The sequence below is a fragment of the Anopheles stephensi genome, unplaced genomic scaffold (assembly GCF_013141755.1).
Source record: "Anopheles stephensi strain Indian unplaced genomic scaffold, UCI_ANSTEP_V1.0 ucontig69, whole genome shotgun sequence".
In the NCBI taxonomy this organism is placed as follows: Eukaryota; Metazoa; Arthropoda; class Insecta; order Diptera; family Culicidae; genus Anopheles; species Anopheles stephensi.
This window is the reverse complement of record NW_023405437.1, coordinates 57,830-85,828: the sequence shown is the minus strand read 5'-3', so window position 1 is coordinate 85,828 and position 27,999 is coordinate 57,830. Positions and strand designations below refer to the sequence as shown.

Here is a 27,999-nt window from a genome sequence, read left to right as displayed (position 1 = left end):
TACCGTTTCTCATTTCCGTTTTATTTTTAAATTAAATAATCTAGCAAAAAAATGTACATCGCACGCGTCGGTTTTAGCTAAACATAGTATACAAAAACAATACACTGCTCCCAGAAGGACTAAACTTCGGTTTGAATGGAGGCTTCGATACGACCAACGCTACTACTAGTACCCAAGCACACACTGTAAACGCAATGGAAGTGCAACCCATGTTCGGAGGCTTAAGCTGCTGAAGTACGGTTCGGACATGGTTGTTCTGTGGCGCCCGCTCGTTGAAGGGTTCGCATCAAGATCTTGAGATCATGAAAGCCATGGACCGTGATGGAGTGATCGTGTTTGCTTAAGTGTGACGGTGTTTGTGCTCTGATTAACTTCCTTAAAGATATTTGCATCCGACTACTGTTTATCCCGAGTTGGTGATGTGTTGTTTTTTTTTAGGCCCTACACTCAAGCAAACTCCTGTGAGCATTCTGGAGCCTGCCGAATTAGGCTGGGGCGGGATATCAGTATCAGTTAACTTTGCGATAGCCCTCATCACCGTGTCCTCCATCATTCTTTGGATCCCTACAGCTTTTTTGCCTTCCCGAATGCTCCTCATCGTCATGAGCTTTACGTTACGCCTTCGAACAGTGCAAGCGGGCAACCCTCGCGCGCAAGAGGAAGAGAGATTATTGTTACGTACATAAACTAGCCTACAGGTCCTTCTTAACCTCGCCCGTCGCCTCGACGGCCGACCGCGTGTTCGCCTGGACGGCGTCCTTTGGTTTGCACTCCAACTGGTTGTTGTTCTCCTCGCCGGTCTTTGCGATACGCTTTGAGGCCGAGTTTGATTTGCGGATGTACGAGTGCACGTAGAACGAGCTGAACATGTAGATGAACAGGCCGGCGTTCAGTGTGAGCAGGGCGGCGATTGATTTCGGATAGCCACAGGTTGGCTGGAACTGCACTTGCACGGTGTGGAAGAACACGATAATGAACTGGACCTGCCCGGGTGAGATGTGCAACAAGAAGAATGCAGAAATTTCGTTAGAATTTTGACCGCTAATGACGTCAGTCAGTGCCACCTCGGTCAACGAGAGAACCTGTTTCGAGTGTTAGCCCGTTTAAGGTGAAAGTCTAACCGGAATACCATATTCGGATAATGACTTCTGAGGTTTCTTCATAATGGGGCATAAACATTCGAAACAAAATTCTTTTGACCTAGAATCGGACGCTACTTACGATCTGCATCACAGTCAGATAACGCTTCCACCACAGATACTTTTGAACCTGTTGAATAGACGGAGGTTTATTAAGTTTTACCAATACGCTGCCGTTCCGATAGAAGTGTACAAATGGCTGCAAATAGTTACCTTAGGGCCCATAGCGGCCAACATGTAGTACGCGTACATGCAGACATGGATGAACGAGTTGATGACGCCCAACAGCGTACCGTGACCCCCTGCAAAAAGTGGACATTTGAAGCAGACGAAACGAGATTTTTATTAAGAACTTTCGACAAAATTTATGACTTTAAAGGCAAAAAGGGCGGACGACATTCGGTGCTTTGCTTCTTCATAACGTCCCGGAAACGGTTAATGTTCTGAGCGATTTTTCTGTGACTTGTTTTTGCTTTAGCCACGACGTACCATTTCAGCCTGCACAGCCCATGGTTTGGCGTGATAATAAAATGTTTGTACGATCATTCACAACATTCCTTTCGAATTAGGCCTCGACAGCTCGGAACATAAATAACATATTTCAATGGAGACGAGAGCTCAAGACAAAGAAAAAACTTCCAGTTCATTTATTAGATTATTCTCAACCTCAAGCTCGTCCATCCAAAACGTGTGACGATCGTTTGTCTCATGCTACCTCATCAGTTGTTTGCTGGTGATGCGAGGTTTAAAATTCGTAAATAAATGGTGGGGACTCTCAAACCACGTCCACAGCACCACGGACTGAAACTGTCCGGGCTTTGTTTTATTTCCACAAAAACCCCTCGATGGCGTTTGATTTCGCCCCTTGGCGGACTTTTCCTCTCGGCGATCATTCATCTGCTCGCCTAATCACCCATCGCACGAAACGTTCAGCGCGATGGGAAGGTCGATGGGAGGATTTTATTTTTGTGATTCGATCGGCGAACTAACGTAAGCAGCCACTAGATTTGCAATCGCGCGTTGCGTTGTGGCGCCCAGACTTAAGTAGCGTTTGTAGGCTTAGTTGGTCGTTTTTGGCGTTAAGCAACGGATCTGATCCTGTCAGCTGTGTCGCTGCTATCGAGCGTGTTGCATTATTGACTAGAGGTGACCGAAAACTGCCGGGTTGCTGCCTGACTTTTGGGAAAGAAAGATTGCTGAACACCGAGTTTTATGTAACTGAACCGCCGTTTCTCGCTCGTAACGCTTTGCAGTGACACGTGGTGTTGAAAGATGCAGTCAATCTAGAGTTGATTAATTTACTGATTGCATTTGTCTTTCAATCAAACTGCAGCCATGTGTATAATGGGATAAGCCGAATTCTTAAATGTTCACACTCGTTTACATGCATTTTCTTAGAAATACATTAATTTAATCAAAACTGATAACGTCTTGACATGCTTAAAAGTGTACAATTTATCTCTTGTTGCATCCTCTTCAAAATACGTGTTCGATTAATAGCACCTTACTGAGCACCTAAGTATCGTCAGTAAAAGCATCTGACGATGTTAAATTAAAAAAAAGATTACTTTAATTAATAAACCAATTTGTTTCAAACACATTCTCAATCTGTTTTTTTGCTAGCATTTTGTGAAGACGTGGCTTCGTTCAATTTTTTTTCCTTTACTACTATTGATAACGACCACTTGCACATCCAATTTTCATACTACTACTTTCGATACTTCTAGGTAGAATCAAAACAAATGTTTGTTAAAGCATCCTTATAATCCTAGTTTTTTTTGTTTATATCATTTTTGATTCTGTTTGGAAACTAACAAATCACTGAGTAGGAATAAAAAAAAAAACAAGGTAGAACAGTGTTAAAGTTAAAGCCCAATTTTATAAAATACGATTCTTCGAATTATAAATTTAATGAAAAGTGTCATTTTAAAATAAGTTTATTACAGGCCATACGTTCATGAAAATGTCAACAAGATACTCAGAATCGACTTTGACAATACGGCGTCATGCCGTAATACTGGAATTATAAATAAATAAATAAATATAAATACTCAGAATCGACATCTCAATTGGTCCGATGGAAGGATCGGTTTCCCAGCATCTTAAACTTAATTCTACAAAAAAGTGAAATCATATCTTTAAATATCAGCATCATACCTCAATGCTACAATATTTAAAAATTAAGAGGCCTTATTCTGCATGATTCCATCAGCATGTTCAATAGCTAAATTTTCAATCACAGTACAGATTATCGTCAGATTTCCTCCACACTTTAGCTTTAGCTACACTTGTACTACAAGCAATTAAAAAAGTCTCAACCAGTAAAGATGACCATTAATATGCACCTGATTAAATTAAAGTAACTCTTGAAATCTGGTGTTGTGACTCCGTGGGTGACGAAACTTAACACTAGTGGAAGCCAAAATAATGATCCAATCGGTTACGTCGTATTTCCCAGCAAGATGCCGATCAACTGAATTAAACTGTACTCACTGGTTGGCATTGGTGGCACGAAAGTGGTGAGCTAATCGGTGAGCCACATTTGCTACATACAATCACATTGCCGGTACCAGAAGCTAATTATTGATTTTTGGAACCAAATCCATTATTCATTCCTCAACAGTGAGATGGATAGTTGAGGTCAGGTACATTGTTCATCTTTGTTTTTCGTTTGATTTTTGGGGGGCTGGTCATTCTGACGTAAAATAGTAGCAGGATGAATATCTTAAGCCATGAGAATTGACATTAAAATAACCTACTACCCGTCCGTCATGCGTGAAGCAGCTTCTTCCAAGGAGAAAAAGAAAAGGCCACGGGAACGCCGGTTTTTTAAAGATTCACTTAATTCACACAAGGAGTCAATGCATCCGAGCGAATCTCCAACCAGATGAGACAACAATTAGCACGATAACACCATGTTGGCCGTCAAATTTTTCCACCGATTCCCACCAACCAACTGGTCACCAGAGGAAGGACGCGCCATCTAGCTTCGGTGTGTTTGTGTTTGGAATTTCTATGAAACATCCTAAACATTTGCCACAGTTTATAGCGTTTTTATGTTAGCAGTTTTCGCTACTGTTTGCTTTTCACACTTTGACGCGAAAAAAACTGCATTCAGCGAAGGGGGTTTGGCTAAGGTTGAGGATAAGGTTAACGCTGACCGCTTCCACCTCGTAACCTTGTACCAGGAAGATTGAGCACACCTCTAGGAGGAGAGCATCAACCGCCGGCATGGTATGTTTACTGGCACCGTTTGCACGTAGCATATGTTCTACGAAACGACACTTACCGGCAAAGTACTTGACGCCAATGAAGCCACAGACCGGCATCAGGGTGTGGTGGTAGACGTGCAGGAACGAAACCTGGTTCTGTTTCTTCCGCAGTACAAAGAACACCGTGTCGAGCAGCTCCACGACCTTGCACATGTAGTACATCCAAACGGCACGAGCCATCTGGAAGATGAGAAACCAGAACACACGAAGGTGGAAGTTTGAAGGTTAGAATGCAGTTTGTCTTTAGACAAGTTGTTGTGGTCTGGCAGTGGTGCAGGAGCAGGATACATACCCTCATTGCTACCGGGTTCCGGCTGTAGTCCACGGGTTGGCAGGAGTAATTGTAATGTTTCCTCCAACCGCCTTCAATTCCCTGGAGAAAGAAAGAAATGTATTAATAACGCTTCCTAGAAATATTTTACCTAAATATGGAGCAATCGAAAATCGATCCCTTCAGAATTACTCAAACGAATGAACTTTATCTTCAAACCGTCATTAATCGGTCTTACTGGTCAGCTGAAGGCGTTAATTGTAAGACAAACCAATCAATCATTATTGCAGGCCAACTAAGATAACTTCAATTGCGTTGAAGCATATAAAAATGTCAAACACTCAGCATTATTTGACCAATAAAACACTGCCTCCGTACGATCATTTGTCCCTTTCCACTGTTGGTTTAATTTTGACCGAATTTATGGCATCTGTTTTGTGCTACGGCTGAGTTGTTTTATCGACAATAGCTCACCCACCCAACCAAAAAGTAATAAAAAAGGAACCTCATGTAAGCCATACAATCTTCGAACGATTCCTGTGATTCATTCTGCATACCATACTCTGCGCGTGTATGCGTGTGCCATCTTTCTTCCAGACCGCAAAAAACTCACATCAGATATTCATTTACATAAACTTGATCTCACTTTTTCTAGCCTTCGATGCCTCTATAGTTGATCGGTCGTCTTCGTTGCCTCTGTTTTGGAAAATCATAACAAGGACGGCCGTTAGCACTCATCGCCAAGAGACAAACAAATCTATATTTAACTTCCTGATCATAGCGTTTCGCCCCCTCCCTACTAGATCGATCGACAAATTTAAGCTACATTTTAATCCGTTCCGTTTTGCTGGGATCGCTTGTTTACTCGGCACACTACAACGGCTCTACACCCAGCTCTACTATTGCTGATACGGGTGTAGAGCTGGTTGGAATTGGAAGCCAACGAGCGCCACTCTTGTTTTTTTTTCGGTTAGGAATTCGGTTAGACGAAGGAATCGATGACGCCACTGCGCGTTGTTGCGGTGAAACGTTTTCACAAGTGATTGGCCAATATTTCAACACCGATTACATAAAAACAAAATACTAAGTCCCGGTTGGACGGGATATGGTAAACCGATCGGCCAACTTTCGCTAAGCTCGTTCATTCGTTCAAGGGTTCATTTCTCACTGGAGTAGGGGATTTCGGTTGCTCTGCTGTTACTTTGAAGTTGTCCACAGCGTTCTGACTACAAACCAACGGGAAGAGTCACTCACTTCGTACACTAGCACAATGCTGAGCAGCACCTGCACCGCGTTGTACGCAATCAGCACATTCTCCAGCTTGAAGGGCTTTCGCTTCGCCATATAGCGAGGACCAGCGTACAGGCAGAAGTACAGGTACGTCACGAGGATCATGATCAGGGGGGTGATCGATCCGGACAGGAACCACTCCTTGGTGCGCTCATCTACAATGGGGAAAGGGGGAACAACGGGACACACAATTACGACTTGGAATCATCCATGCACAACATATCGCACACAAACACACACACGCACCTTGATTATCAACGAAAAATTTCACCACACGGTCCATTATACCGTTGCTGGTCGGTTCACTTATGACGTCGGGATTCATTTTGGTGAAGCTGGATTCTCTGCGCTGTTTTGTTATGCACACTCACCACGTTGCACGTACACTGACGGAATCGTTATCTTAATCAGCTTGCTTTTAAAACTTCCTCACTAGATGCTCTTTTCGACGCTGAGACGACAGAGCAGAGAACGGGTTGACTATTTCTGAATCTTTTGTTTTTTCTTCTCTGGCAGAGAGAAAATCTGTAAAACGAGAACGAATTTAAATAAGTAAGTGCTATTTCTAATCACACTGATGCTATCTTTTGTTTTGTAAAAACTAGCTTAAAGCACGCAGCTGAGCCGTTTAAGAAGAATATCGTTCCACGGGATCGACCGCCTCGATCTCGCACTCTCACAATCGTTTAATCGCGTATCTTGCTCGATCCAGAACAATCGGAATAGCCCGCGGAAGAACAAAACAAAACGTAAAATCTCGAAATGATTACCACTTGTGATCGCGTCAGGGCTTTATCGAAGCAGCAGCATGCACTGTCGAAGTCCTGCCACACCTGTTCCGTGCGCGTGTCCGAATCGAACTGATCGTCTTTCGGCGACAACCCCCGGAGAAGCTCTAGCAAGCAGTCTAAAACCCTAATCGGCGTGTAGCGCAGGCGAACCGGAGCCAAAAACTTTGAAGCGAAAACTGGATGAGCCTGACTGCAGTGGAACCGACGAACCACCAAAAACTACCGAAAACCCCACCCCAACGTTACCTTCCTCGACTGTACTGCCTTGTGCGTCGGGCTGCGAAGAGTCTTCCTTCCCCTACTAGCCTGTCACGAGCAGGCCTGCCCACACACACCAGCACGCGTCGAACGAACGCGAAGGGGAATGATTTTCGCGCCGCCAAAGCGAGACGGCAGACAAAAGACCGCAACAGTGGCGTAAACGACGAACCGGCAAAATCCACACCGTCAGACCCGCACGGTGCCATTTGGCCTGCAGTTAATCAACGTGCAGACTTAGGGGTGGGTTCGTACGAAACTTGTCCCGCCGCTAGGCTGGAGGCTGCCGACGGAGTAGGGCAGTGGATCGGCGCTGCGTTGCCGCGTATGATAAAAGCGGACCGATCAGCCGAAACCGATCGACGCAGCGACTTCTCCCTACTGCTCCGGGGCGCCCATTGTCCATTATCTTCCGACAGGGTGACTAGGGACATGGTCGGACTTCCCATTCGTGGCTTGCTGTTGTCGTTCTGCAACGCCACCCTGAACGATACCGTGTCGAGGATAACACACACACTATATGGCCACGCTAAAAGAGGTCAATCTTCTTCTCCATCTGCTGTAGTTGGAGTAGTTGGAGCTGAGCAGTTTCTATCATCCGGGGACGCATACAATATACACAGCCGCACAAGAGCAAGTAGCGGCCATTACATAAGGAGTGACCCTCCCCTGTGCTGGCTGCTACGGTAATATGCGACACCAGTTTTTGAAGGTCGCGACCTGGTCCACGCGCAGGCCCACTTCTGCTTGGGTGAGGTCGTCTGCACCCGAGTGCTCGTGCGAGTGTCTGAGGGTTGAATCGCAGAACATCCCATTGCGATGTTCAACCCTTTTGCGCAGAACCGGAATGCGCAATCTGGTGCGTCGTCGGTTCGCCGTGGAGTTCAGCCCAGCCCAAACATGGCTTAGAGTTTTGGCATAACAACTGATCAGCTGACCAGCAGGTTTCACTTTCCACGCGACAAAACAACCGATGTCATTGAGGACCCGTGCGAAGGATATTTTGTCGTGTGTCTTTTAATTCATGGCGTTTGAGAAATTTCTCCCATGCCCACGCCATACCGATGTTTGCTGGTTGGTGTGCTTGTACAAAGACGCCCCACAGTTGCGTAAGGCCAGACGTACTGTCCCCCGGTGACAGTACCTCCAGTTCCAGTTTCTATTAATATATCTTGAGTCTATCGGGCGAAAGGTTGTCTACGTTGACTAGGGGAAACTTTAACCTCGAGCAAGCCACCTCGGATTTACAATTCCTTCAGCTGACAATCAGAACGCTGATTAGCCGCTACCACGCACGGTACGATCAACGGAGGTTGGCATGTTTTCTTACACATTGATAAACAGGTTTCGTTTCGATTGATTTGTTTCTCGGTGTAGATGTTTTTTTCCTCCCATGATCTACTGTTTCTTCTAAGCTCCCTTCCATTTGCCGAGCCAGCAACCTGCGGAAGTGTAAATTAGATCTCAAATTCAATTCACCCGCTTGGCTATCTCAATGCTATCCACATGGTGTGCGTGTCGGCGGGCAGGTCGCGTCAACCAAACCAAACAGTCAGGAGGACATTTGTTTAACGCTCGACTCGAACAGCCTTCGGAAGGTTGCACGGCATTTATGAACTTGTGTTGCCTTCGAAGCATATTCATAATATTGTGTGAAAACGCTTCTTCAGGGTATCTGTGAGTGTGTATGTCTTATGAATCTTATCTCTGCTTGTGGTATGCTGCCTTCAAATTAGACGCATAATCCATCTTTTTGATGTTTTATGCATACTTTGTGTTATCCATATCATTGTCTACAGGCCTTGTATCTAATTATAAAAATTATTTCTAGCGATTTAGGCAAAAAACAACATATCTTCGAATGACAGGACCAGGTATCAAAACGTATAATGTTCGTTCCCCCTTACCAAGAACTGACTATCCGGCTACAGGGTATAAATAAGTCTAGTCAATCATTATACAGTGATGAACGATAGCATAAGATTGTTTTTTGAATTGTATAGCTGAGGTTATGATGCCAATTTTCAGCGAAACGATTCCTCTTTTTTGTCATTCTCATGAATATATTGAAAAAAATGTATCATACAATAAAATAAATCTATTTACCTTATCTGAAAGTTAAAAAAAAAATTAGTATACAGTGTTGGGCAACCTCTCTTTCTACTTTTCATATATTTCGTAACTGGTTAATCCCTAACTCCTTATTACTGTTAATTTTTGGCAAAATGATCATGGATATATTTTTATTCACTAAGGATGGCTTGGCCTTATTGCTTTCATGGACATTTTTTGATTTTTCTTTTGTTAAGCACTTCAATAAAATACAACCCTAAAATTGTAATTAGGCTAAACGATTTTAACTTTTGATTTGATGTATTATTGATCACACACATTTCGATCAAACCACATCAAAACACATATAACATCAACATTTGTGTCAATCGCCTCAAGCGATATTTAAATATCCCGTACCGGTATACCGTGCACGAGCAGTATCGTTCAAGGTCTGCTTCTTCGGAAGGTTATGCTAAATACCACTCCACGCCTAACATCTGCAAACAAACAAAGCTGCCAATATCGTTATGATACAGTTGGCCTCGTCCACAACGTCCGCTAGCCTGCAACTGCCAGCCACGGTTCAACAACCTGACTGACCCGCACCGTCGGCGGTGACGAAAGTGCATTCAATGCATGTTTCAAACCGTTCGACGTTGCAAAGTTCAAATAGTCACCAGCCGATGAATTGCCCTCGATACATTCTGGTGTGTCTTGCCTACGACGCGCCAGTAGGTCGATTATAGAAACAAAACATACACCCAAACCACGTCCGTCGCTGGTTACATCTTCCGTTTCGCGTGGAAGGATGACTTGAAACCATGGACCCAAGTCTAACTTGTTTCGTACAAGGAGGGTGGAGTTGCATTTAAATCCTCAGCTAGTCTCAGCTAGTGATCTCTTGTTACTGCTATGCTACAAGAAAAGGCTGCAAGATTTCTTATGGACGGTTATTGCGATACTGGTGTGTAGGAGAGAAAAATATTTTATTTTATTACAACATCTCCATCGATCGCCACAGCCTTCGAAGGATGTGTTGTGAAATCGGCAGACAACTTCGCCCGCGGCAAGTACGCGAGTATTAGAGCTCCATCTAGCTCTCCCACTAAGTGCAGCGTCGGACCGAGCGAACTGGACAGCTCTTTTTGTTTTTCCATTACCCGACGATTAATGAACAAGCTGTCGACGATCACCTGCGCAAGCTCACCATCACGACAAAGAATCAAACGAAGCATACGGTTCTCCTTGCAATAACAATTTCACGCTTCTTGCTTGCATGCATGCAAAGCACACCGTTTATGATCGGTTGATTAGTCTGCCTATCTTTTCGATCATACTCTCATGCAAGCGCCATTCCATCTGGTAGCGTTATTAGAACCCTTCCAAAGGCGGTTCAGCCTCATTCTGTCGGGGTAGGTCAGTTACGATTCTTGCGCTTTCGGAAGCAACAACAACATAGAATGTGAAACTAATTTTACGTCGTCACGAGTAGGCTGTCGATCGGCTGCAAAATGCAACCTAACCAATCATATCACATCATCTTCGCCTGCCAATAAACTCATTTAACAAATCTGCCAAAAGTATGCCACAAAAACCGATGCTGCAGCGGTGGCTGAAGGTCCTATTTGCATTTGCAAACCGATTTGGAAGCAAAGTTTAGCGAACGTGAACCGGTTCACCAGATTCGCGGCTAGACGGGCCAACGCCATAAATCCATACTCAATATTTTACACAACAAAAAAGAGGATCACCCCAAAAATTGGCACGTCCTCATTTTGGATGATGATCTAGGAGTAGAAGCATATCTGTGCGTAAACTTATAACGATATGCGATTGGGACGGATTGGCAAAAAGAGCTACGTTACGTGAACCGTTCGAATGATAGTGAAATGATTTTCTAATCGTATGCGCTTGATGTTCAGCGATAGCTGCACCCTTTTTTGCATATGTCAAACCAACTTTTAAAAGTTGGGGAATTTGGAAAAGAAACTGGAAACAGAAAGTTTCATCACACATATCAAAGCAAACATAAAATAATGATGAAGAGTTTCAAACTTCATACCAGCTAATTTAAATTATTTTAAAATTAGCACCAATGAAAAAGAACGTGCGTTTGACGATATCTTATTGTAGCTTCTGTGATGCAGTTAAAAGGAATACTGATGATCTTTAAGCGCACTATCTGGATGACTTAAATGCTGCTGTTGACGGCTATTTCCATGTCCAAATGATGTCCAGACTCAATGCCCAGCTCTCTCAAGATTTGTGTGTTCATCATAAGTCTACAAGGGTCATATTTCAGACCCTTTGCTTTCCACTGTTAGTGCTAATGACACTACCTATTAATAAGTCCTATAACTGTACAAATATTTGTCTGTGCCTACAAACCTTGTTCCTCTTGATAAATTTTGTAGCATTTCCTGAATCATTCCTCTCGATAAATCCTACAGCATTTCCAGCAGGATGATGAGAAACATCCTCAGACATTTAAAATTGTTGATTAAAATGTTTTTGGAGTCTCGATTTGGGAGTATGCCTGAACTTTAAGTTGTTCTGCATCTTCTTCTGTTTTGGCACTACAACCTCGCAATGTCTCACTCTGCCATTTCTGGCTTCCTGTTACCTTATTTTTCCGTAGTTGGATAGTCAGTCTGGTGCACGTTGAGGCGTTTTTGATGATATTTGATTCCCGGTGCTGTCGTATGTCGTGCCTCGGCCATCGGACGACCCTTTCAAAGTTACTGTCCCATGATTACATCTCAATTATGGTAAGGCCATTATGACCTCATACATTTAGTTGAGGACTTATTTTTATCATCGTGAGATTACTGCTCAGTATAACTGATGAACCATTCTTTCTCTCACACTTTCTTCTCTAAGTGCTTAACCATGTATTAAGACTCCTTTGTCCGTTTTAGATCTCTTCTAGTCCATAGACTTCAAGAATCCTTTGGAAATATGGTTAAGATTATACGTCTTTAGAAAATTTAAGTAAATTCATCTGAAAACTCCTTTTAATGAATATTGCATTGAATGTTTCACAACTACCATATTAAAATCAGCATAATATATGTTTATTTGTTGTTCAATGAAAAATATTGTTTGATGTTGATACCTCTCAAGTTCATGCTAGTAATTCTGCTTCTCCTTTGTCACTATACCCTCGAAAGGTCTCGTCAGGGCAACATACGGGGAGGTGGTCTGGATGGGAATTGAGCCTCGGTCCTGCCGGGAGAAGTCTGGTGCCGCTGTCGCCTCGGTACTAATACTAATATTAACTAACTTTAATTATTTATCTAGTCGACAGTTGTAATTAGTCAGCAAGTTTAAACTTTTTTCCCTACCATGTATGCGTCTGTTTCTAAAGACAATGGAAAAGATTGCTATAACATTAACAGTCTTTAAACATTGTCTTTTGCCTTAAGCACTCTCCTGATACTGCCTCAAATGCATTTTGAACAGCTATATTAATGCAAAGAATTTAATTCATCTGGAAAACACTTCACGGCGGAATGTGCAACAAGGGCTGTATCTATTTTCAAACGACCTTGTAAAGGCTGTGTACACCCGTCCAGTGACTCCGTCGTGTCTCACAGCTTCCATTGCCAGCCAACGAGCTGCATTGTGCCACAGTACGAAAATTTAATTTCCACTCATTTATTCATGCGGTGCGGTGCGGTTGTGGCGAGTTCCCACTCGTTTTTGCTCCCTACGACCCTTTTGGGTTTACATTTCTTCTAATTCCCTCGACTTCACGCGTCTCTGGCACGATTGTCTTTCATTCGTCCATCAGCTTGTGGACGGTGTTGTGGTTTAAAATGAAGGAGGAAGACAACAAAAAGCTACAGCCAGATACGAGAAGGTAATTAATGAGCTTTGCGTAAGGTGTCTGCTTACCAGAGCTGCAGAGCAGTGTCTCACCTCAGAGTCCGGTCGTCAGTGTGCGTGTTACGCGTCCACAATCACTGAAGCACGCGAGCGCAGCGGCTGGCGATCGAGTTTAAGGGTGGGTTTAGTAGGTGTTTGGGGTAATAGGCGCTCGGGGGGTAGGAGGAGGATGCCAAAGACGGTGGTGAAAAACTGTCCCACTGAACAATGCTTTCTAAAACTCAATCTCGGGTTTAAATCGTGACGGAAGCCTATTTGATCTACATTTTACCCACACGTGTCAGGGTCTGCGCTGTGAAGAGCAGTGAAAGATCCAGCTGGGTGGTCAGGCGTGGCGCGTTGCCGTAAGCGCAGATGAAAGTAAAATTAAACCTCCAAAAGTTCACAATGGTGCGAGACGAATGTTATTTAAAGGGTTGTTCTCTTTTGGCAATCGCGTTATTAGGCCATCGTTAAATAGATACAGTTGCTTGCAGGCGTGTGAATTTCATTGCGTTTGCTAATAACTATATTTCTTACACCCCACAGCCCTTAACCATTGCCTAATCTGGTCCAGTGACAAGTCATCTGTTTGTCCTTGAAGGGCTAAAAAGGTTTTGGGAGACAGATCAACATTTGCATGAAGTAACGAAGGCTCTGAGATAACCGTGGACGGTGTATCCCATGTGAGCTTGGCTTGCATCCTATTTAGGAAATTATTTAATGGAGACTTCGTTTGTGTAGGACAGATTAGACCCTCCTATCTTCTTGACAAGATGCAATCATTTAGTTGGATCACTCAAGTTTGTAAAACATCAGATGAGGTTAAAAACTTTAACATTGATCAATTATACAAACATCTGAGCTTCAAGATCTTCAACAACTGAAAAAAAAGCTTGAAGATCACATTAATTGATGCGCTAAAAAACAATTAATCACCCTTCAAATAGCTTGAGATGACTGCAGCAGTGATGCTGGCGAGCGGCTGCGAAATAGGATGTAGCGCCCGTGGACCAATCCCTTTCAACGTAAGCCCTGCTGCTGATGGACAGGCACACAATCGCTTGTCGCGGAAGTGAGAATCGAATTATTTACCAAGCACACTGTCAATCGCCGGCAATCCGGCCAGCCCGGGAAGATGGTACTCGCTCGTGGTGCTCGTGACTGCGTGTGCACCACCAGGCCAGCCCAGGCAATCGCAATTCAATATCGCCACACTTTATATGCGCATATACGCGATTGCCCCCAGCCAGTCGAACGGATGTCCTTCAGGGCGAGCTTACGGAAGGCGTTACGCGTTAGATAATAAATATTTCCATCAGCCGCGCAGTCCCGGTGCCGCCATGTTTGTAATGTCACCCGCTCTGATGCTGCGCTAGTCGGCGCGAGATATATTGCACGACGGTTTGACGTCATTCCGCCGGCATCTGCAATGGTTTTGAGTTACCACCAGCCGGAAAGGTTCTGTCGAGCCCATCCAGGGCCGGCGGTATTAATATCATGCAATTTCTCGGGGTGCGTTATTTGCATAACGTCTACTTACGGCGCGACACATCGCCACAGTAAATCCAAGTGCGTTTGGTTGCGCTTGATCTTGATCGATCGATGCCCGTCTGATCAACAAACTCCAAAACCTGACCTTAACCGTACCGGTGCGGCTCGATATCGGTACGCGATGCAGTGCAACCTTCAATTGCTCGGAAACGCGGTAATCGTTCGGCTGTGCGACCTTCATGCGAAAGGAGAAAAGCAAACCTTGTTTCAAGGTCGCTCGCCAACTACATATTCAAGTTCCTGAGCACCACCGCAAGTCTTGGCACACACAGGCACGGCACCGTAAGTGACCGTGAGATGCGTGTACTTGATTTTCATGTACACACCGGTTCCATGCTCCACATCTTCGGTAGATGATTGGGGATTTCTTGGAGTCGCATTTCACTCTCGACTGAACATTCACGCTTACCGATGCAAACGGTCGGACGCACACACACACGCGCGCACACGAGCCCGCTATATTATGCGTGTGTGCCCATTTCGAAGCCATGGTCCGACTTCTCATCTCGCTAGCAGTGATGTAACGATCGGGCCTTTAGTCACAGTGACTCCAAAAACGAAGCATCACGCAAACACCCAGTTTCCCGTCTTGCGTACCGGTACCGCGGCCCAACACTCTGTTGCCGCACCGGATTACGGAATCGCGACGGAGGTCTCTCCAGTCGACCATTCCACGTCAGGCCGCGTCCAATGCTGCAAAACTTTCACACACCCTGAGGGTGTCCCATAAGCAGCAGATAAATTCCCCTACTCCGGATAGCTGTATGCGAAGGGAACAGACACAGGTGTTCAGTTTTGGGATAGAGGGGAATGCCCTCAACTATCAAAAGAAAACGAAAATATGCCATTCGATCGAGCCCCTGCCGTTGGTGGCTTATGCAGCCATGCTGGTACTCTCAGTGCCAGTACCTTGGCTTTGGCATGCTACCGGTTACAATTATTTGATGATAGTTATTTGGAGTTTTTTTTTTCCTTTCTTCGTATATGACCATGTGAATTGCTTTCATGGTCAAAATCAATTAAACGGTAGTTGACTTACGAACGAAGATAAACAAAGAGACCCTTTTTTTTGAGTGGTGATTGTTGAAACCATCCCGAAGATGCTCTCAAACAGGTTTAGCTGGCCGAGCTTATGGACCGGTTTCCCAACTCTCATTCTAATCGTTCCGGGTGTTACAGGGAACAAGTAAACATCGAACCTTCCTACGCATCCTATCCGTTGGCGGGAACGAATCGATCGAAGATCCAACATTACAAAGATCACTTCATTCAGGTGTACGATCGATGCGGATGTTTGGTGCGAGCAAATAAAAGCGATCTTCGAACAGCATTCAAACCATGGATCTTCTGGTTTAAACATGCGTCATTGCAATAAATTATCCACGCACAAGCGACCTTTCAGACGAATAAGCGGCAAAATAATTGTCAAATTTCTTGTGTCGTCAGAGATGCTTTCCACGCTTTCGAAATGTTTTTGTCTGCGTTTTGTGCAAGTCATAGTCTTCAGAAACAGAATTATTCTTCGTTCTGGTTTCTGAGGAAATTATAGATTTCTACCTATGGCATTGCGGACATTTCTTGCTGATTGTTTTTCTTCAACGGGAACTTTTGTTTACAAATACGTTTAATCCAAAACACAGTAGTTATTAAGTTTTTTTTTAAATTTAATGTTTTACTGATATAATTAATATAATTAATTTAAATTACCAATGTAATAGTAAAAATACAATTTTACTGACCAAAACGAACCATCCAAATAACACATTTAGTATAACCGATTCAAAGTTCGATATGTCATTTTGTGATTCTCGATACCAAATTGCGGGTTTACGGTGCAAAAGTCACAGTTGGTGCAAACGTTCGATTGTTTGATGATCGATTGGCAATGTATTTTAACATTTATCTACCTTTAACAATTTATCAGAAATTATCAATACTCCTCTGTTTTATTTAGAAGATGTCCAATGGCAGAGGCAACTGCGACGCCGATCTTCAAACGCCTGCGTCGGGATTTAAATCCCATCCGGACCGTCACTCCTCGTCGAGTGATTCCAGAATTGACAGGCATGACCAAAGAAATCGTTTGACCAAGAAGAAGCATAAGTCTTTTTAATTGAAATACATTCAAATCGTGTTGGCATGGTCTACCGCAACGATAAGTAGCTTATTTCGAAATGCATCAAACTCAAAGTTCTAGAAGAATCCCAGCTTAAATTAGCTGTATCCACAATATCCAAATTTCGAAAACTAAAGCCAACTTTATCATACTTTCAAATGTGCTTATTCCATATGCTGGCAGTTAATTTTGTTCCATTTATCATTAGTTCCGCTCGAAAAACTGTTTCAATCCATCATTAGCACACACACACATACACACTCATCGCCACCAAATGCACCCTCCCCATCCGAGTATTTCTTGGTTTCGCATAGAACTATCAAAAATCACTACCGTCTGGCCGCGCACGCCTAAATTGACGCAGATTCGGTGCAACGGCCAGCCGTTGGGTGTAACATGTATTAACTTCCAATTAGCCTCACGGGTGACGCACAATTTGAATGATTACATTTCATCATCATCATCATCATCATCACCATCCAGAATCGCATCATCGCAAAGCAAACGTCCGGAAGCTCGAAATTTTGCCCGTAATACTCTTACCGCCGCGAAGAACAATGCCGCGAACAGCCCATATGTTGGCAAACAAATCAATTGCCTTAATTGAAATTGGCACGTTGAGCAAACAGACCGGACGGTCTGGTCCGGGATTGAACCGGATTTTGATTTTGGTGAAGGCAACAACAAAAAAACACATATTAGTTTAATCAATCACCATGAGTTGGCTCATCACGGACAAGAATTCAGGTGATGAAAGAGACAAAAATTAGGGCGGATGAGAAATTAGAATAATAAACAAATAAAAAGATGGAATAAATTAATTAGTTAAAAAATGATAAACGAAATCATGTTATTGATTTTTGGGAAACGTTTGTTTGTTCCGTTTCCTTATTTCTGTATTTCAATCAAAACATTTAATTTCATGCTGAATAACATACAGATGATTATGTTTGTGTTGTATCTTTTCATCTGACTATGACTTTACTTCTCAATTCCTCTATTTTCAGTTTAGAATGTTAAAACAACCTATTTTGGACCTATCCTTCTTTTTCTCGCCCATTTCGAAATAATAGTAATAATAAGTCCTGAAGGAAGCATAAGTTTTCTGAACAAACCTTTAAAAAGGCACCTTTTCATCAGATATCGTTAATAATATTTTTCAATCACATGGCAAAAACATACACTTCTTGAAAAATGCCTAGCAATGCGGTAGGACGTGTGATACGCGAGGAGTGCAGCATAAGTGGATAATTTTAGAAAATGAGTGAACCAGAAGCGATTAGCATCCTCAAATCGTGAAGAATTGCAATGTCAAGTGACCATAAGACATATGCAGCTTATTCTTTCAAGCAATCATCACACGAAGAAGCTATGGAGTTTCGATCAGTCAAACCTCAAAGAGTGGCATAACTCAAATCGGTTAAATATCGCTCAAACTTCTTCTTCTTCTTCTTCTTTCTTGGCCTCCTCCTTTGGAGCAGGTCTAATAGACAAGGCCTGGTATCCAATTCGTTTCCAGGAGACTCGGTCCGTAGCTGTACTCCTCCACCCCCGGCTGCGTCCGATCTCCCTCAGGTCTGACTCCACTTGATCCAGCCAACGAACTAGCTGTGTTCCTCTACATCTCGTGCCGAACGGGTCGCGGACGATCACCTTCCTGGTAGGGCATGAGTATGGCATCCTCATCACGTGTCCTAACCAGCGTATCCTTCCGGCTTTGGCAACCGTCAGGATGCCTGCATCGCCAAAGAGCTCAGCTAGCTCGTGATTCATTCTGCTTCTCCACACGCCCTGCTCACACACGCCGCCAAAGATAGTCCGTAGCACTCACCGCTCGAAAAAGACGAGTGCATTGGAGTCCTCCGCCAGCACGGTCCAGGACTCGTGCCCGTAAAGGACTACCGGCCGTATCAGTGTGCAATATATGGCGCATTTCGTGCGTTGTAGGAGTCTTCTGGATCTCAGGAGCTTGTGGAGTCCGTAGTAGACACGATTCCCTGCACAATGCGCCTCCGGATTTCACTGCTTACGATGTTGTCCGAAGTTACGATCGTGCCAAGGAAGCAGAACTCCTCGACTACTAACCTCGATGACTAGAAACATGTGGAACATTTTGGAAGAAAATATGTTCAACCTGGATGGTTCTGAAAAATGGCAATATTTTGTTGCAAGATCTTCGTGAAGAACCCGATTCTGATATGCGTTGGAATATTGATGCTGATAGTAATTTTGCAAGCTTTTTCATTTAAAGGAAAGCTTCCATTTGCTACCCGTCCACGAATGCTGAAAAAATATAAGTGTCAGGTAGCTCACCATGACCGGGATTTATATTAACACACAAAATTGAAATTGTGAAATGTTTTTGCTTTCTCACATATTTTACATTATGGTTAAGCTGGTTATATGATAGCAATGATTCAAAAAGGTTATTAATAGGTTGTTTTAACGTGTTCAACCAAAAATAGAAGAATTCGTTAATAAATGCTAAAAATATTGCCAAAAAAAATGGGGGAGCTATTCTTCTTTCGCTCAGTGTATTGGCCTACAATATTGCAGAAAAGTAAACAGTTTTCTGATTTTATGGAAAATAAACACGATTTTTTTAAATTAATAACTTCTAAATTTCTGAAGATTGAGTCCAGGTCAAAATAAGGAAAGTGTAAGTAAGTACGAGTTTTTGTCCACTGGAACATAGCTTAACAGCAACTTCAAAACTGGCGTCAATTTGTCTCGCAGTACAGTATCTCTCCGCCTCGACTGCAATATACCATTTATCGTCTAATAATAAAAAACGCACAACATAAAGTCATTAGTAATGGAACCATTAAATTGCCGACAAATCTTTCAACTACCACTGCCTGCTCCCATGCTTACAACAGGCCACAACAAACCCATGCTCGTTTAGCTCACTCGTTCGCACAAGAAATCACCCGCAATTGAGCATTGAGCGCTGCAATTAAGTCGACGTGTGCCGATGTGTGAAGTCGCGTGGGAAGCAACTGCCATGACGCCCGGTCCCTCTACCGAGCTCCCATCAAACACCAAACAACGCGCAAACAATCGATTCGAGCGGGTTACAATTGAGGGAGAAAAATTGGACAAAAACAGGGGAAAACGACGACAGAAGAAAAAACCTCCCAACCAATCGGTTAAACAAACCGACCGACGGCCCCAAGTACAAAAACCCCGTGTAAACAAACATTACAAGTGGGATGCAATGCATGCGGGACCAAACGGTTGCCGGATTGTTTAAAGGTACCGATCATAACATTCCATCTTCTTTCATTCCTCACGGCATATGGGTTTATGAGTGATTTTTTTCGTATGATCACTTATCATTATTGATTGGCGCCACTTACTCGGTTCAAGTGCGGCACGGACGTTGGAAAAGATAAACAAAGCGGTGGGAAAAATTTGACCCGCAGCACGCCTCCAAGACCTGCGGAACAGCTCACCAACACAAGAGTGAGCTGCAAAAATGGAAATGCATATTCCGTACGCCTAACGACTATCGGCTGGCTGAATACATTTGCGCTCAATGCAAGATGTCTAACCCGTCCAACGAATCGCACCCCAGACGGCTTGGGACACATTTACATTGATTTCCGGCAAAGTTGCATGCGGTCGTGATTTCTGCGAGGTTTTATGTTACTTTAAATTCATTCATTCTTCCGCCGGTGCAGCCGCATTACGGGCTGATTTGACCAGCTCGATCCATGCCGGCTCAGAGCTTTCGGCCTGAGCATCGCAAAACCCTACTGTCACTGACGCCACCAGGGTCAACCGGTTTGCCGGGCAGTACGATGCACCGTACGATACGAACCCGTCCGCAGCGATCGGTTTTCTGACCGACCGGCTAGACTGCCCAAATTGCGTCCACCACGCGAGAGTCTCTTCCGGATTGAAGGTCGCACAAGTCGGCCAACGGTTCTGAACGGACGGGGAACATCACCGAAAGTAGTGTCGATCACGACGCAAGTGTTTGGCTCGGAGCTGGAATGTTGCCCCGGAAATGATGGCGGCCGTTATGGCCCGTAAACTGGGTGTTAAAGAAAATTGCTTCTACCATTTACTTTGCAGACATTGTCTTTACGCCGCTCATATTTTTATTGCAAACTTTATCATCGTGCTGGCCGAGGATCGTGTTACAGGGATTACTGGCTGTGGGCACTGATTTTTGTTTCTTCACCTCTTTCCGGTCTTTTGTTTCTGGGTTTTTTTTTGCTTACTCACGGTAAGGTTAAGGATTATAGTTTTTCATCTTTTTTTAGCGTCTTTTATTCTTCTGCAATAAAAAGCAAAAAAAGGCAACCCATCATGTCACCTAAAAGGTGCTAAATTGTATGACAAACGAAACGATTGTGCTCTCATCGCACTAGTCAGATCGATTTGCGTCGATTAGAAGCATTGGTTGTTCTGGAAGGAGTGTCTATTAGCATCTCACTAAAATGATACAACAACAGAGAAAGCTTAGTACAAAGAATGTAGGATCGATTTTGCTTTGTCAGCTTCACATGCATTTGGAGAATTGCCGTAAATGTCATCGAACCTGGGAAAATCCAAGAGAGAGAGCAAAGGTCTAAGAAGCTACTGGAGATTGTTTACCATGAAGAGGGCAGATCTCTTGTAGAGTTCGTATAAGTTACTAAGGAATAATGATTTTTTTCCTTTGTAACTATTTAAACAACATACAAGATTGACAGAAAATTTTGGTATTGTTTTAAATCTAGGGTCGGGATATTTAAGCTTATGTCCCTGACAAGCTTTTTCTTGCAAAAATATAAAATTATGTTTTAGTTTAATCGTAATAAAATTTGAATCGTAAGAGAATATCTTTTTTTTCTCTCTCTCTCTCTCTCTCTCTCTGTCTCTCTCTCTCTGTCTCTCTCTCCCTCTCTCTTCTCCGCCTAACTACCTCCTTGGTCATGCCTGCCATTTCTGGCTTATTTGACTTAATAACATCGCGTAGTTCGATTGTCAGTCCTCTCTACGAGGGAATGGTTAGGATGGGACTTGAACCCCGGACCTGTCGTGTGAAGATCGGTGCAGGTGCCACAACCACCGCCCCTATAGATTCTTTCTGTAGTAATATAACCAACAAAATCTGATAAAGTTCAACATTCCTGCAACTTCATCACGATCGTCGATAGTTGCAACAGGTTATTAAACGCCTTCCTTTTAATCTCCTATGGGTCAATCTAATTAACCTGATCATTTTTACTTACCCAACGTGCAATATAACCTTCACTTTTCCATCGACGCCCCGTTTTTGTTTCAACGCCCATCAATTAACCCTGATCTTCAACCAATTCATTAGCACAAATATTGATCCCAGACCACGCCATTAGTCGATTGAGCAAAAATCCCAATATCCCATCGTATCAATCGATCGAAAGCAAATCTGATCACTCAATACTCTCAGTTGCAAGTAACCTGCTTCATCGTCTTTCAACGCGACTAACATCCCGATAGTTACTAACACCGAACACTAGCGATCACTTCCTGCCCAAGACATGTCGTCGAAACTTTGGCTATAAAAACGTTTGCCCAAAGATCACCACCATGCTAGCTCGTGCACCGGCAAATCATTCCTCTCTCACCAGCTGTACCAGCTCCAAACATGGGCAACAGGTCGACAACTGGCAACATTACATAAGCACTCGAGGGTCGAGGAGAAAAAAGTGTTGTGGCGTTAGTCACTGGTTAGCTGTTTTGTTTGATAGGTTTCCTTGTTAAAACTTGGACGCTGCGTGCATCGTCACTGGCTGTGGTGTGTGACTCTTTGACGGTTGTAGGAACGGTTGCAAAATACTTTAGTTGTCTTAGCTTTTTTTGTGTTGTTTTCGGAAACTGACCGTCCCTTCGCTTATCAACTTCCCCGCCATTTGTAGGTCATGCCTTCAAACATACTGCAACATGTTAATTTCCTCTGTGTTTTCTTAATTGTTGTAAGAGAGCTTTGCATTGTCCCCACAAGGGCACTGCAGAATAAGATTCCATCCCAATGGAATTGCTTATCTAAGTAGCTTTCAATTAGAAAGTTCATCCAGAGGTCGATCGTGAGTGCATTTTCGGTCGTCACGTTCGTCAACAGTCACCAGTCACAAGTTCGGCTTATTTCGAATGCGATCTTGCCCAACTTTAAAGCGGTCGATTGTGCTATCTGTTCGAAACCGGATACTGTAACTTAGGCAGTGTGTTTGAATATTATCTAGCAAAAGCCTAAATTAATTCGCCTCTCGGCGTAATATCTCTCAGCTAAGAATAGAAACAGTTTCATTCGCGTCGTTGAAACGGTAAATCTACGCCATATCAATGCTCTCTGTAAACGACATTGACTGAATTTCCCTCCAGTCGAATGTATGTTAATGGAAGGTTTTTGTATGAATTTGAAACTCCACTTAAAATGTGTGTGTTGTTCAAAGTTCTTTTCGTTTTCTTCGCCATTGAACTCATTCCGGCACAAACATCAAATATTCCGCACATTTGAATATAACGGTACGAAGAATTTAATTATTAGCTACACACTCCTATAGCATGGGCTTTAGTTTGGCTAGATAAAACTAAGGCAATTTCACTCCTGACCAAACGGGCCTAGACAGCGTTCAACTTTAAACCGGTTTTAGCCAATATCCCTTGTTAATAAGATACACACGCGAGACCGATTCGTCCATAAATTAGGTTTTAGTAGAAAATTCTTTTGTAGTCCGATTCAGGGTCCTCAGGACTATCGAACGGAAGATTCACCAATTGATGGGCTTTCTAACGCGTTAGCCTCCCTTTCTCGATTTGACTTTCCATCAGCATCCTCCAATCGCAGCTGCTAATTCTCGATGTAAATTTGGGACGCTGGCTGTTTTGCATATAGATTTACACATTCCCAGACTCAAGGAAGCTATCTGCCAGTGGGGGTTTATAGTCAGTCTCACGTCTGAAATTGAGACCCTTCATTTTATTGCTGTGAAGTTGGGTGTTGGCTGTTCATAGCTATAAATTGTTCACTGATTTTGTTCCTGTGAACGTGATTTAAATTTGAAAATTTACTTTAAGATAACTGGTTTTGTTATTACTGGTCAGCGTTCGTTTGGAGCAGTCAGGCTGTAGTGGAGCAAGTCTTCCCTTCTATCCATATGGCACAGCCAAAGGCGAGGAATAAACCAAAACTATACTAGATACTAAAACCTTGCCCATACGGACGTAACTACACGAGCACGATTTAACGATCATTTGATAACGAAAATCAATAACTGCTGTGCGAAACCATTGCCCTCGGCACCGTAAACAACAAACCTGAAACGTGCCTACCCAATGCGCACAAATTTACCTTCTACCGTGCTAAATTTCGCATGGAATTCCCTTCAATTTGGAAGAATCTTATCCGGTGATCGACCGATCGAAACGCCAGTGACATTGCAAATTTTGCCGGTCCGGTTTTACGCAAATCATACCAGATTCGCTATGGGGGTCATCCACGTCTCGGAACGATCGAACTGTGCGATAAAGCGGTGGAGCAAGTTTTTGGTTTTTCACGTTGCGTTTGCTTGCTGAGGTGAATGGTTTTCCGCGATTGACGTAGAAACTTCAAGAAAAGGAAAATGGGATAGTTTCTCTACAACTACGCCCAGACTACGCCCGATGGTATTTGAAGGTTGGTGGAGACCTGGAACAACAATGGGAACACTATTGGACCACGCTTCCCTCAAGGTTATCGCGTCAATATTGGGCTTTCCGACCGGATTCAAAGCACATGCGATCGATCGCGCCTGCCACCATACGTACACTGTCCTAGCCCAGCTTAATCATAGGAATTATGTGTCTAACTGCCCCGAGACAGTGTGTCATAAACTGCACACCGTTCGCATCCCTTGCGAACCCTTCAAGGGCTCGATGACGCCATTCAGCGACTTGCGACGCAAAGCGGCGAACCATACCAACACCACCCCAAGGCTCGACTAACCGTACCGAGGCGGTTCTAAAGGGCAACATCGCTTAAATGTAAACAGCGAAAAACCACCCACCACTTGGGACGGAACCGGCTGGGAAAAATTGTGAACAAGCATCTTCATCCAGTCCACGAGAGCCTGTGATTACCTGATGACAGTTCCGTTCAGTGGTAATTATCGGTTTGTGATTATGGGACAGTGTGCGGTGACCACGGGCCAAGAATGCATGCATGTGCCGGTTGAATAACTTCTTTACCTCGTGCACTGCGTGCATGCTGTGTAATGTAAAAACAAAAAATAAACGGTGTGACGTATCGGAGAGCGGAGTAACGGAACTGTCGCGAATCGCGAAGCTTCATCGGAATCGGGAAGCTTGATAAGGGCGTTTGTAAAATGGGGATTTTCTAAGAGGTGAAATTCCCATTATATGTCAACAATCGCTGATGTAATGTAATTGTAGATTCGAGCTAAGTTGTAGAATAATACCTCTCGCCCTATTGAACTAGGGCAATCATCTGCTTCTAGGCTTAACGACCTACGTAGTCATGCCGACTAAATAATGAATGACAAGACTTAAGAGATGCCACGTAGTTGGATAATGAATCCCCACTATGGCGGAACGGTCTGGATGAAATTTGAACCCCGGTCTTGTCGTGTGAAGACCAGACCCTCCTAAGGTAATCCTGAGCCAGGGCAATATCACCATTAAATTGAGATATACTGTCTATTTCAAAACTACAGTAAGCCCAGCTACAATCAAACCACGTTTTAAAGAAAACTTTTACAAAAAAATAAAATAAAACTGAGCTCCAATGAAACACCAAGTATAAAATTGAACTAAGAGATGATAGGCTCGAAGGCTCCTCTTTTTGATGTATAGGCTGGAAGGCTCCAAGAGTATTAAATAAAGTTTAAGGAATTCTAAGTTATATCAAACCCACTTTCACACACATGATTATACAATACAAAAAGATTCTTCAAACAACTGATTTCCAGACTCTAGAATGTTGCGGATGAATTTTTCATTAAGATAAATGATCGATTACTGAACGTACTCAACGTACGTTCGTTGTACGTTCAGTACTCAACAACGTTGTACTGAACGTACAACGTACGATTACATTACTGAACGTACTCCACTTCGACTCGAGTGCCAATTTGCATCGAACCGGGATACTAGAATTAATTGAGATGCGTTTACGAACACACTTCAACAATGACCACCATTTGAATTATCGTTTTCGGGTTTCAATGGAAATGAATATTACAAAATAGAAGACTCCAGAAACATGGCTCAAAATATCGATGCATTACAGCTCTAGCTCACAATGGTATATTAACATCTAATACTTGCATATCCAGCACGTAGAAATCGTTCCTGCCGATAGCCACTTGATGCACTTGAAAACACACACACACACTCACACTTTCCAGTGTGACTTATGATAGCTTTTACATCGAAAGTGGGGTTTCTTGATGGTAGAAAGTGTACTTGCTCTAGCACTGGGACTCAACAGCCACACTAGTGTCGAAACACTCTGCAGTCAGCCAGTCGGTTCCGAACGGATTGTCTGTTCTCCTGGACAGTCGGGTGCAAACTAACTTGACGCGATCGCACACAACCCGCAATCGAAACACACGACCGTGTGCACGAGACATCACCCTTCAAGCGGGTAAACGCGCCTGTACGCGCGGTTACAACTTGCGAGTACACAAACCGCAACAGCGGTGGACAACACCTTCCGTTCACCGGGAAGGTTGTACGGCCGGGTTGAAGGAATTTTGAAAGCAGAGATCTCCAGTTTTTTTTTCGTTTATCTGCCCTTGTGAATTAAATCCTCAGCATCCTTGCCCTTGCACTGCTTGCAAACCCTCCACAACCAACGGTGAGGGGAACCCAAGGATTCGTCAAAAATAAAATGTGATGGGTTGTAACATTCGATTTACAGCTTCCTGATTGCTGTCTCCTTGAAGTTAAAGACTAAAATAAGTCAAAACAATGAGCAAGTCCCAAGCGCAGATTGAATCAATTCGACCTGAAACGAATTAAACAAGTAAAAAGATCTTTCTCGACCATCTCGGGGGAAAGTAATGTCAATGTTCACCTGCAGCATCAGCGTCATAAAGGCATACAGGCTGACCTCGACTATTCAGAGCACCACGGAAGGCTTGATGCTTTATTTAAATATTTATTCATTCAATGTCGCCATCGGGAACCTTCGATACTGGCTGGGCATAGTACACTTGTTCACTTGTGCCGAAGAACTGTTGCTTTAATTACACGCCAAATCAAATTTTGCACACTTTTCATCAACATCATCATCTTTGTTTGCTTACAAATCATTGCCATCGACATCCCGTTTCTACCATTTCCTACAATGAGTTCTGATATCCAACCGCACACTGGCAGTGACCAATTTGGATTCATGAGGTAGCATTTCGTAGGGCATAAATGGAACGGGATAAACACACAGTAAACAGGCACACCATCAAATCCCAATTTGGTTCTACCTGCGCCAATTTTTCTCTTCACTGAATTACAACCCGGGTCGAGGACACTTGACGCGTGTTCCCATGTGCGTTGGGCAGCATAACGCCCTGCCAAAAGCCCTCTCCGGCCACTGTGACGTCAGACCAACAATCGGGTCAAATCTATGATTGACATTCGATGGCAGCTGAAGCACACTTACCGGTGGATGTGCTCTTCACAATTTTTTATTATTATAATCTCTCTTCGTACGCCTTCACGGACCTTCATCGTTCTACAATGTGTTTCCTGCGGCTCTAAAGAATGGAAGTCCTCACTGGTTCCATGTTGACTGTTTTAAAGCTTCTCAAAACGCTCCAACAACGACTGTGGTATATTTTCTTGCAGTTTGATGAGACTGGTATACTATTATTGGTATACTGGTATACTATGCGCCTAAAGGTATACTATTGAATGTTCGTTGAATAACTGCTCGACGCGATCATAGCACGGTGGTATAATTTTATGATAAGCGATTGTTATGGCGTGTAGGACCTAAAAAGTCGTAAAGTTAAGTAGAACCTTCCTTTCAAAGACTAGCTACCCGGGAATGTCTGGCCGTATTGCCTAAAACTTTATTACAAAACAGTGTACAATTTACATTAGTTTTAACGTGTGTCCAAACCGTATTCCTTCTACAAACCGTTTATCGAAGGTCTATATCGTGAGTGGACAACATATCCCGTCCGTTCTAAGAGCGTGCCTATGCCATACCAAGCCCTTCCATTAACACACTCATTCATACAATACAATAAATGAATATTTATCGAGTCATTCATCCTCAGACATAAAAGCGAGAAACAACACACAGAACAGACAACCAGTAGAATTGAAAGGAAAGATGAAAAAAAAACTAAACTAGTGTACCGTTCGCTCGGTAGAATCCAAAAATTGACCTCAGGCGTCGACATTGTTT

General features: G+C 43.4%; 2 protein-coding genes across 9 annotated transcripts in view; one reads left to right on the top strand and one right to left on the bottom strand.

Annotated features, from left to right (window-relative positions):
• On the bottom strand, positions 1-26,165 carry LOC118517210 (elongation of very long chain fatty acids protein-like). Of its 3 annotated transcripts, none has more exons than XM_036063180.1 (8): positions 25,907-26,165; positions 6,219-6,497; positions 5,937-6,127; positions 4,704-4,784; positions 4,429-4,591; positions 1,353-1,441; positions 1,222-1,269; positions 1-983 (listed from the first exon to the last, which is right to left on the bottom strand). In XM_036063180.1, exons 2-8 carry the CDS (start codon positions 6,295-6,297, stop codon positions 693-695), a joined length of 942 nt encoding a protein of 313 aa, XP_035919073.1. In that variant the 5' UTR covers positions 6,298-6,497; positions 25,907-26,165; the 3' UTR covers positions 1-692. The 3 variants fall into 3 exon arrangements, with proteins under 3 accessions (XP_035919073.1, XP_035919072.1, XP_035919070.1); XM_036063179.1 differs by having other exon boundaries at positions 25,911-26,165; XM_036063177.1 differs by lacking the exon at positions 25,907-26,165 and adding an exon at positions 6,743-6,937.
• Positions 1-27,999, top strand: part of LOC118517209 (D-beta-hydroxybutyrate dehydrogenase, mitochondrial-like) — a 47,125-nt gene that overhangs the window by 4,336 nt on the left and 14,790 nt on the right. The window lies entirely within an intron of this gene.

What these genes read in the sequence shown, in the direction of transcription:
- LOC118517210 (XM_036063180.1), bottom strand. Translation starts at nt 6,297, where the DNA reads ATGAATCCCGACGTCATAAGTGAACCGACCAGCAACGGTATAATGGAC. An exon ending in GGAACCCGGTAGCAATGAGG is followed by an intron (nt 4,592 to 4,703) that starts GTATGTATCCTG and finishes CTCATCTTCCAG; the next exon opens with ATGGCTCGTGCCGTTTGGAT. An exon ending in TGGCCGCTATGGGCCCTAAG is followed by an intron (nt 1,270 to 1,352) that starts GTAACTATTTGC and finishes TCTATTCAACAG; the next exon opens with GTTCAAAAGTATCTGTGGTG.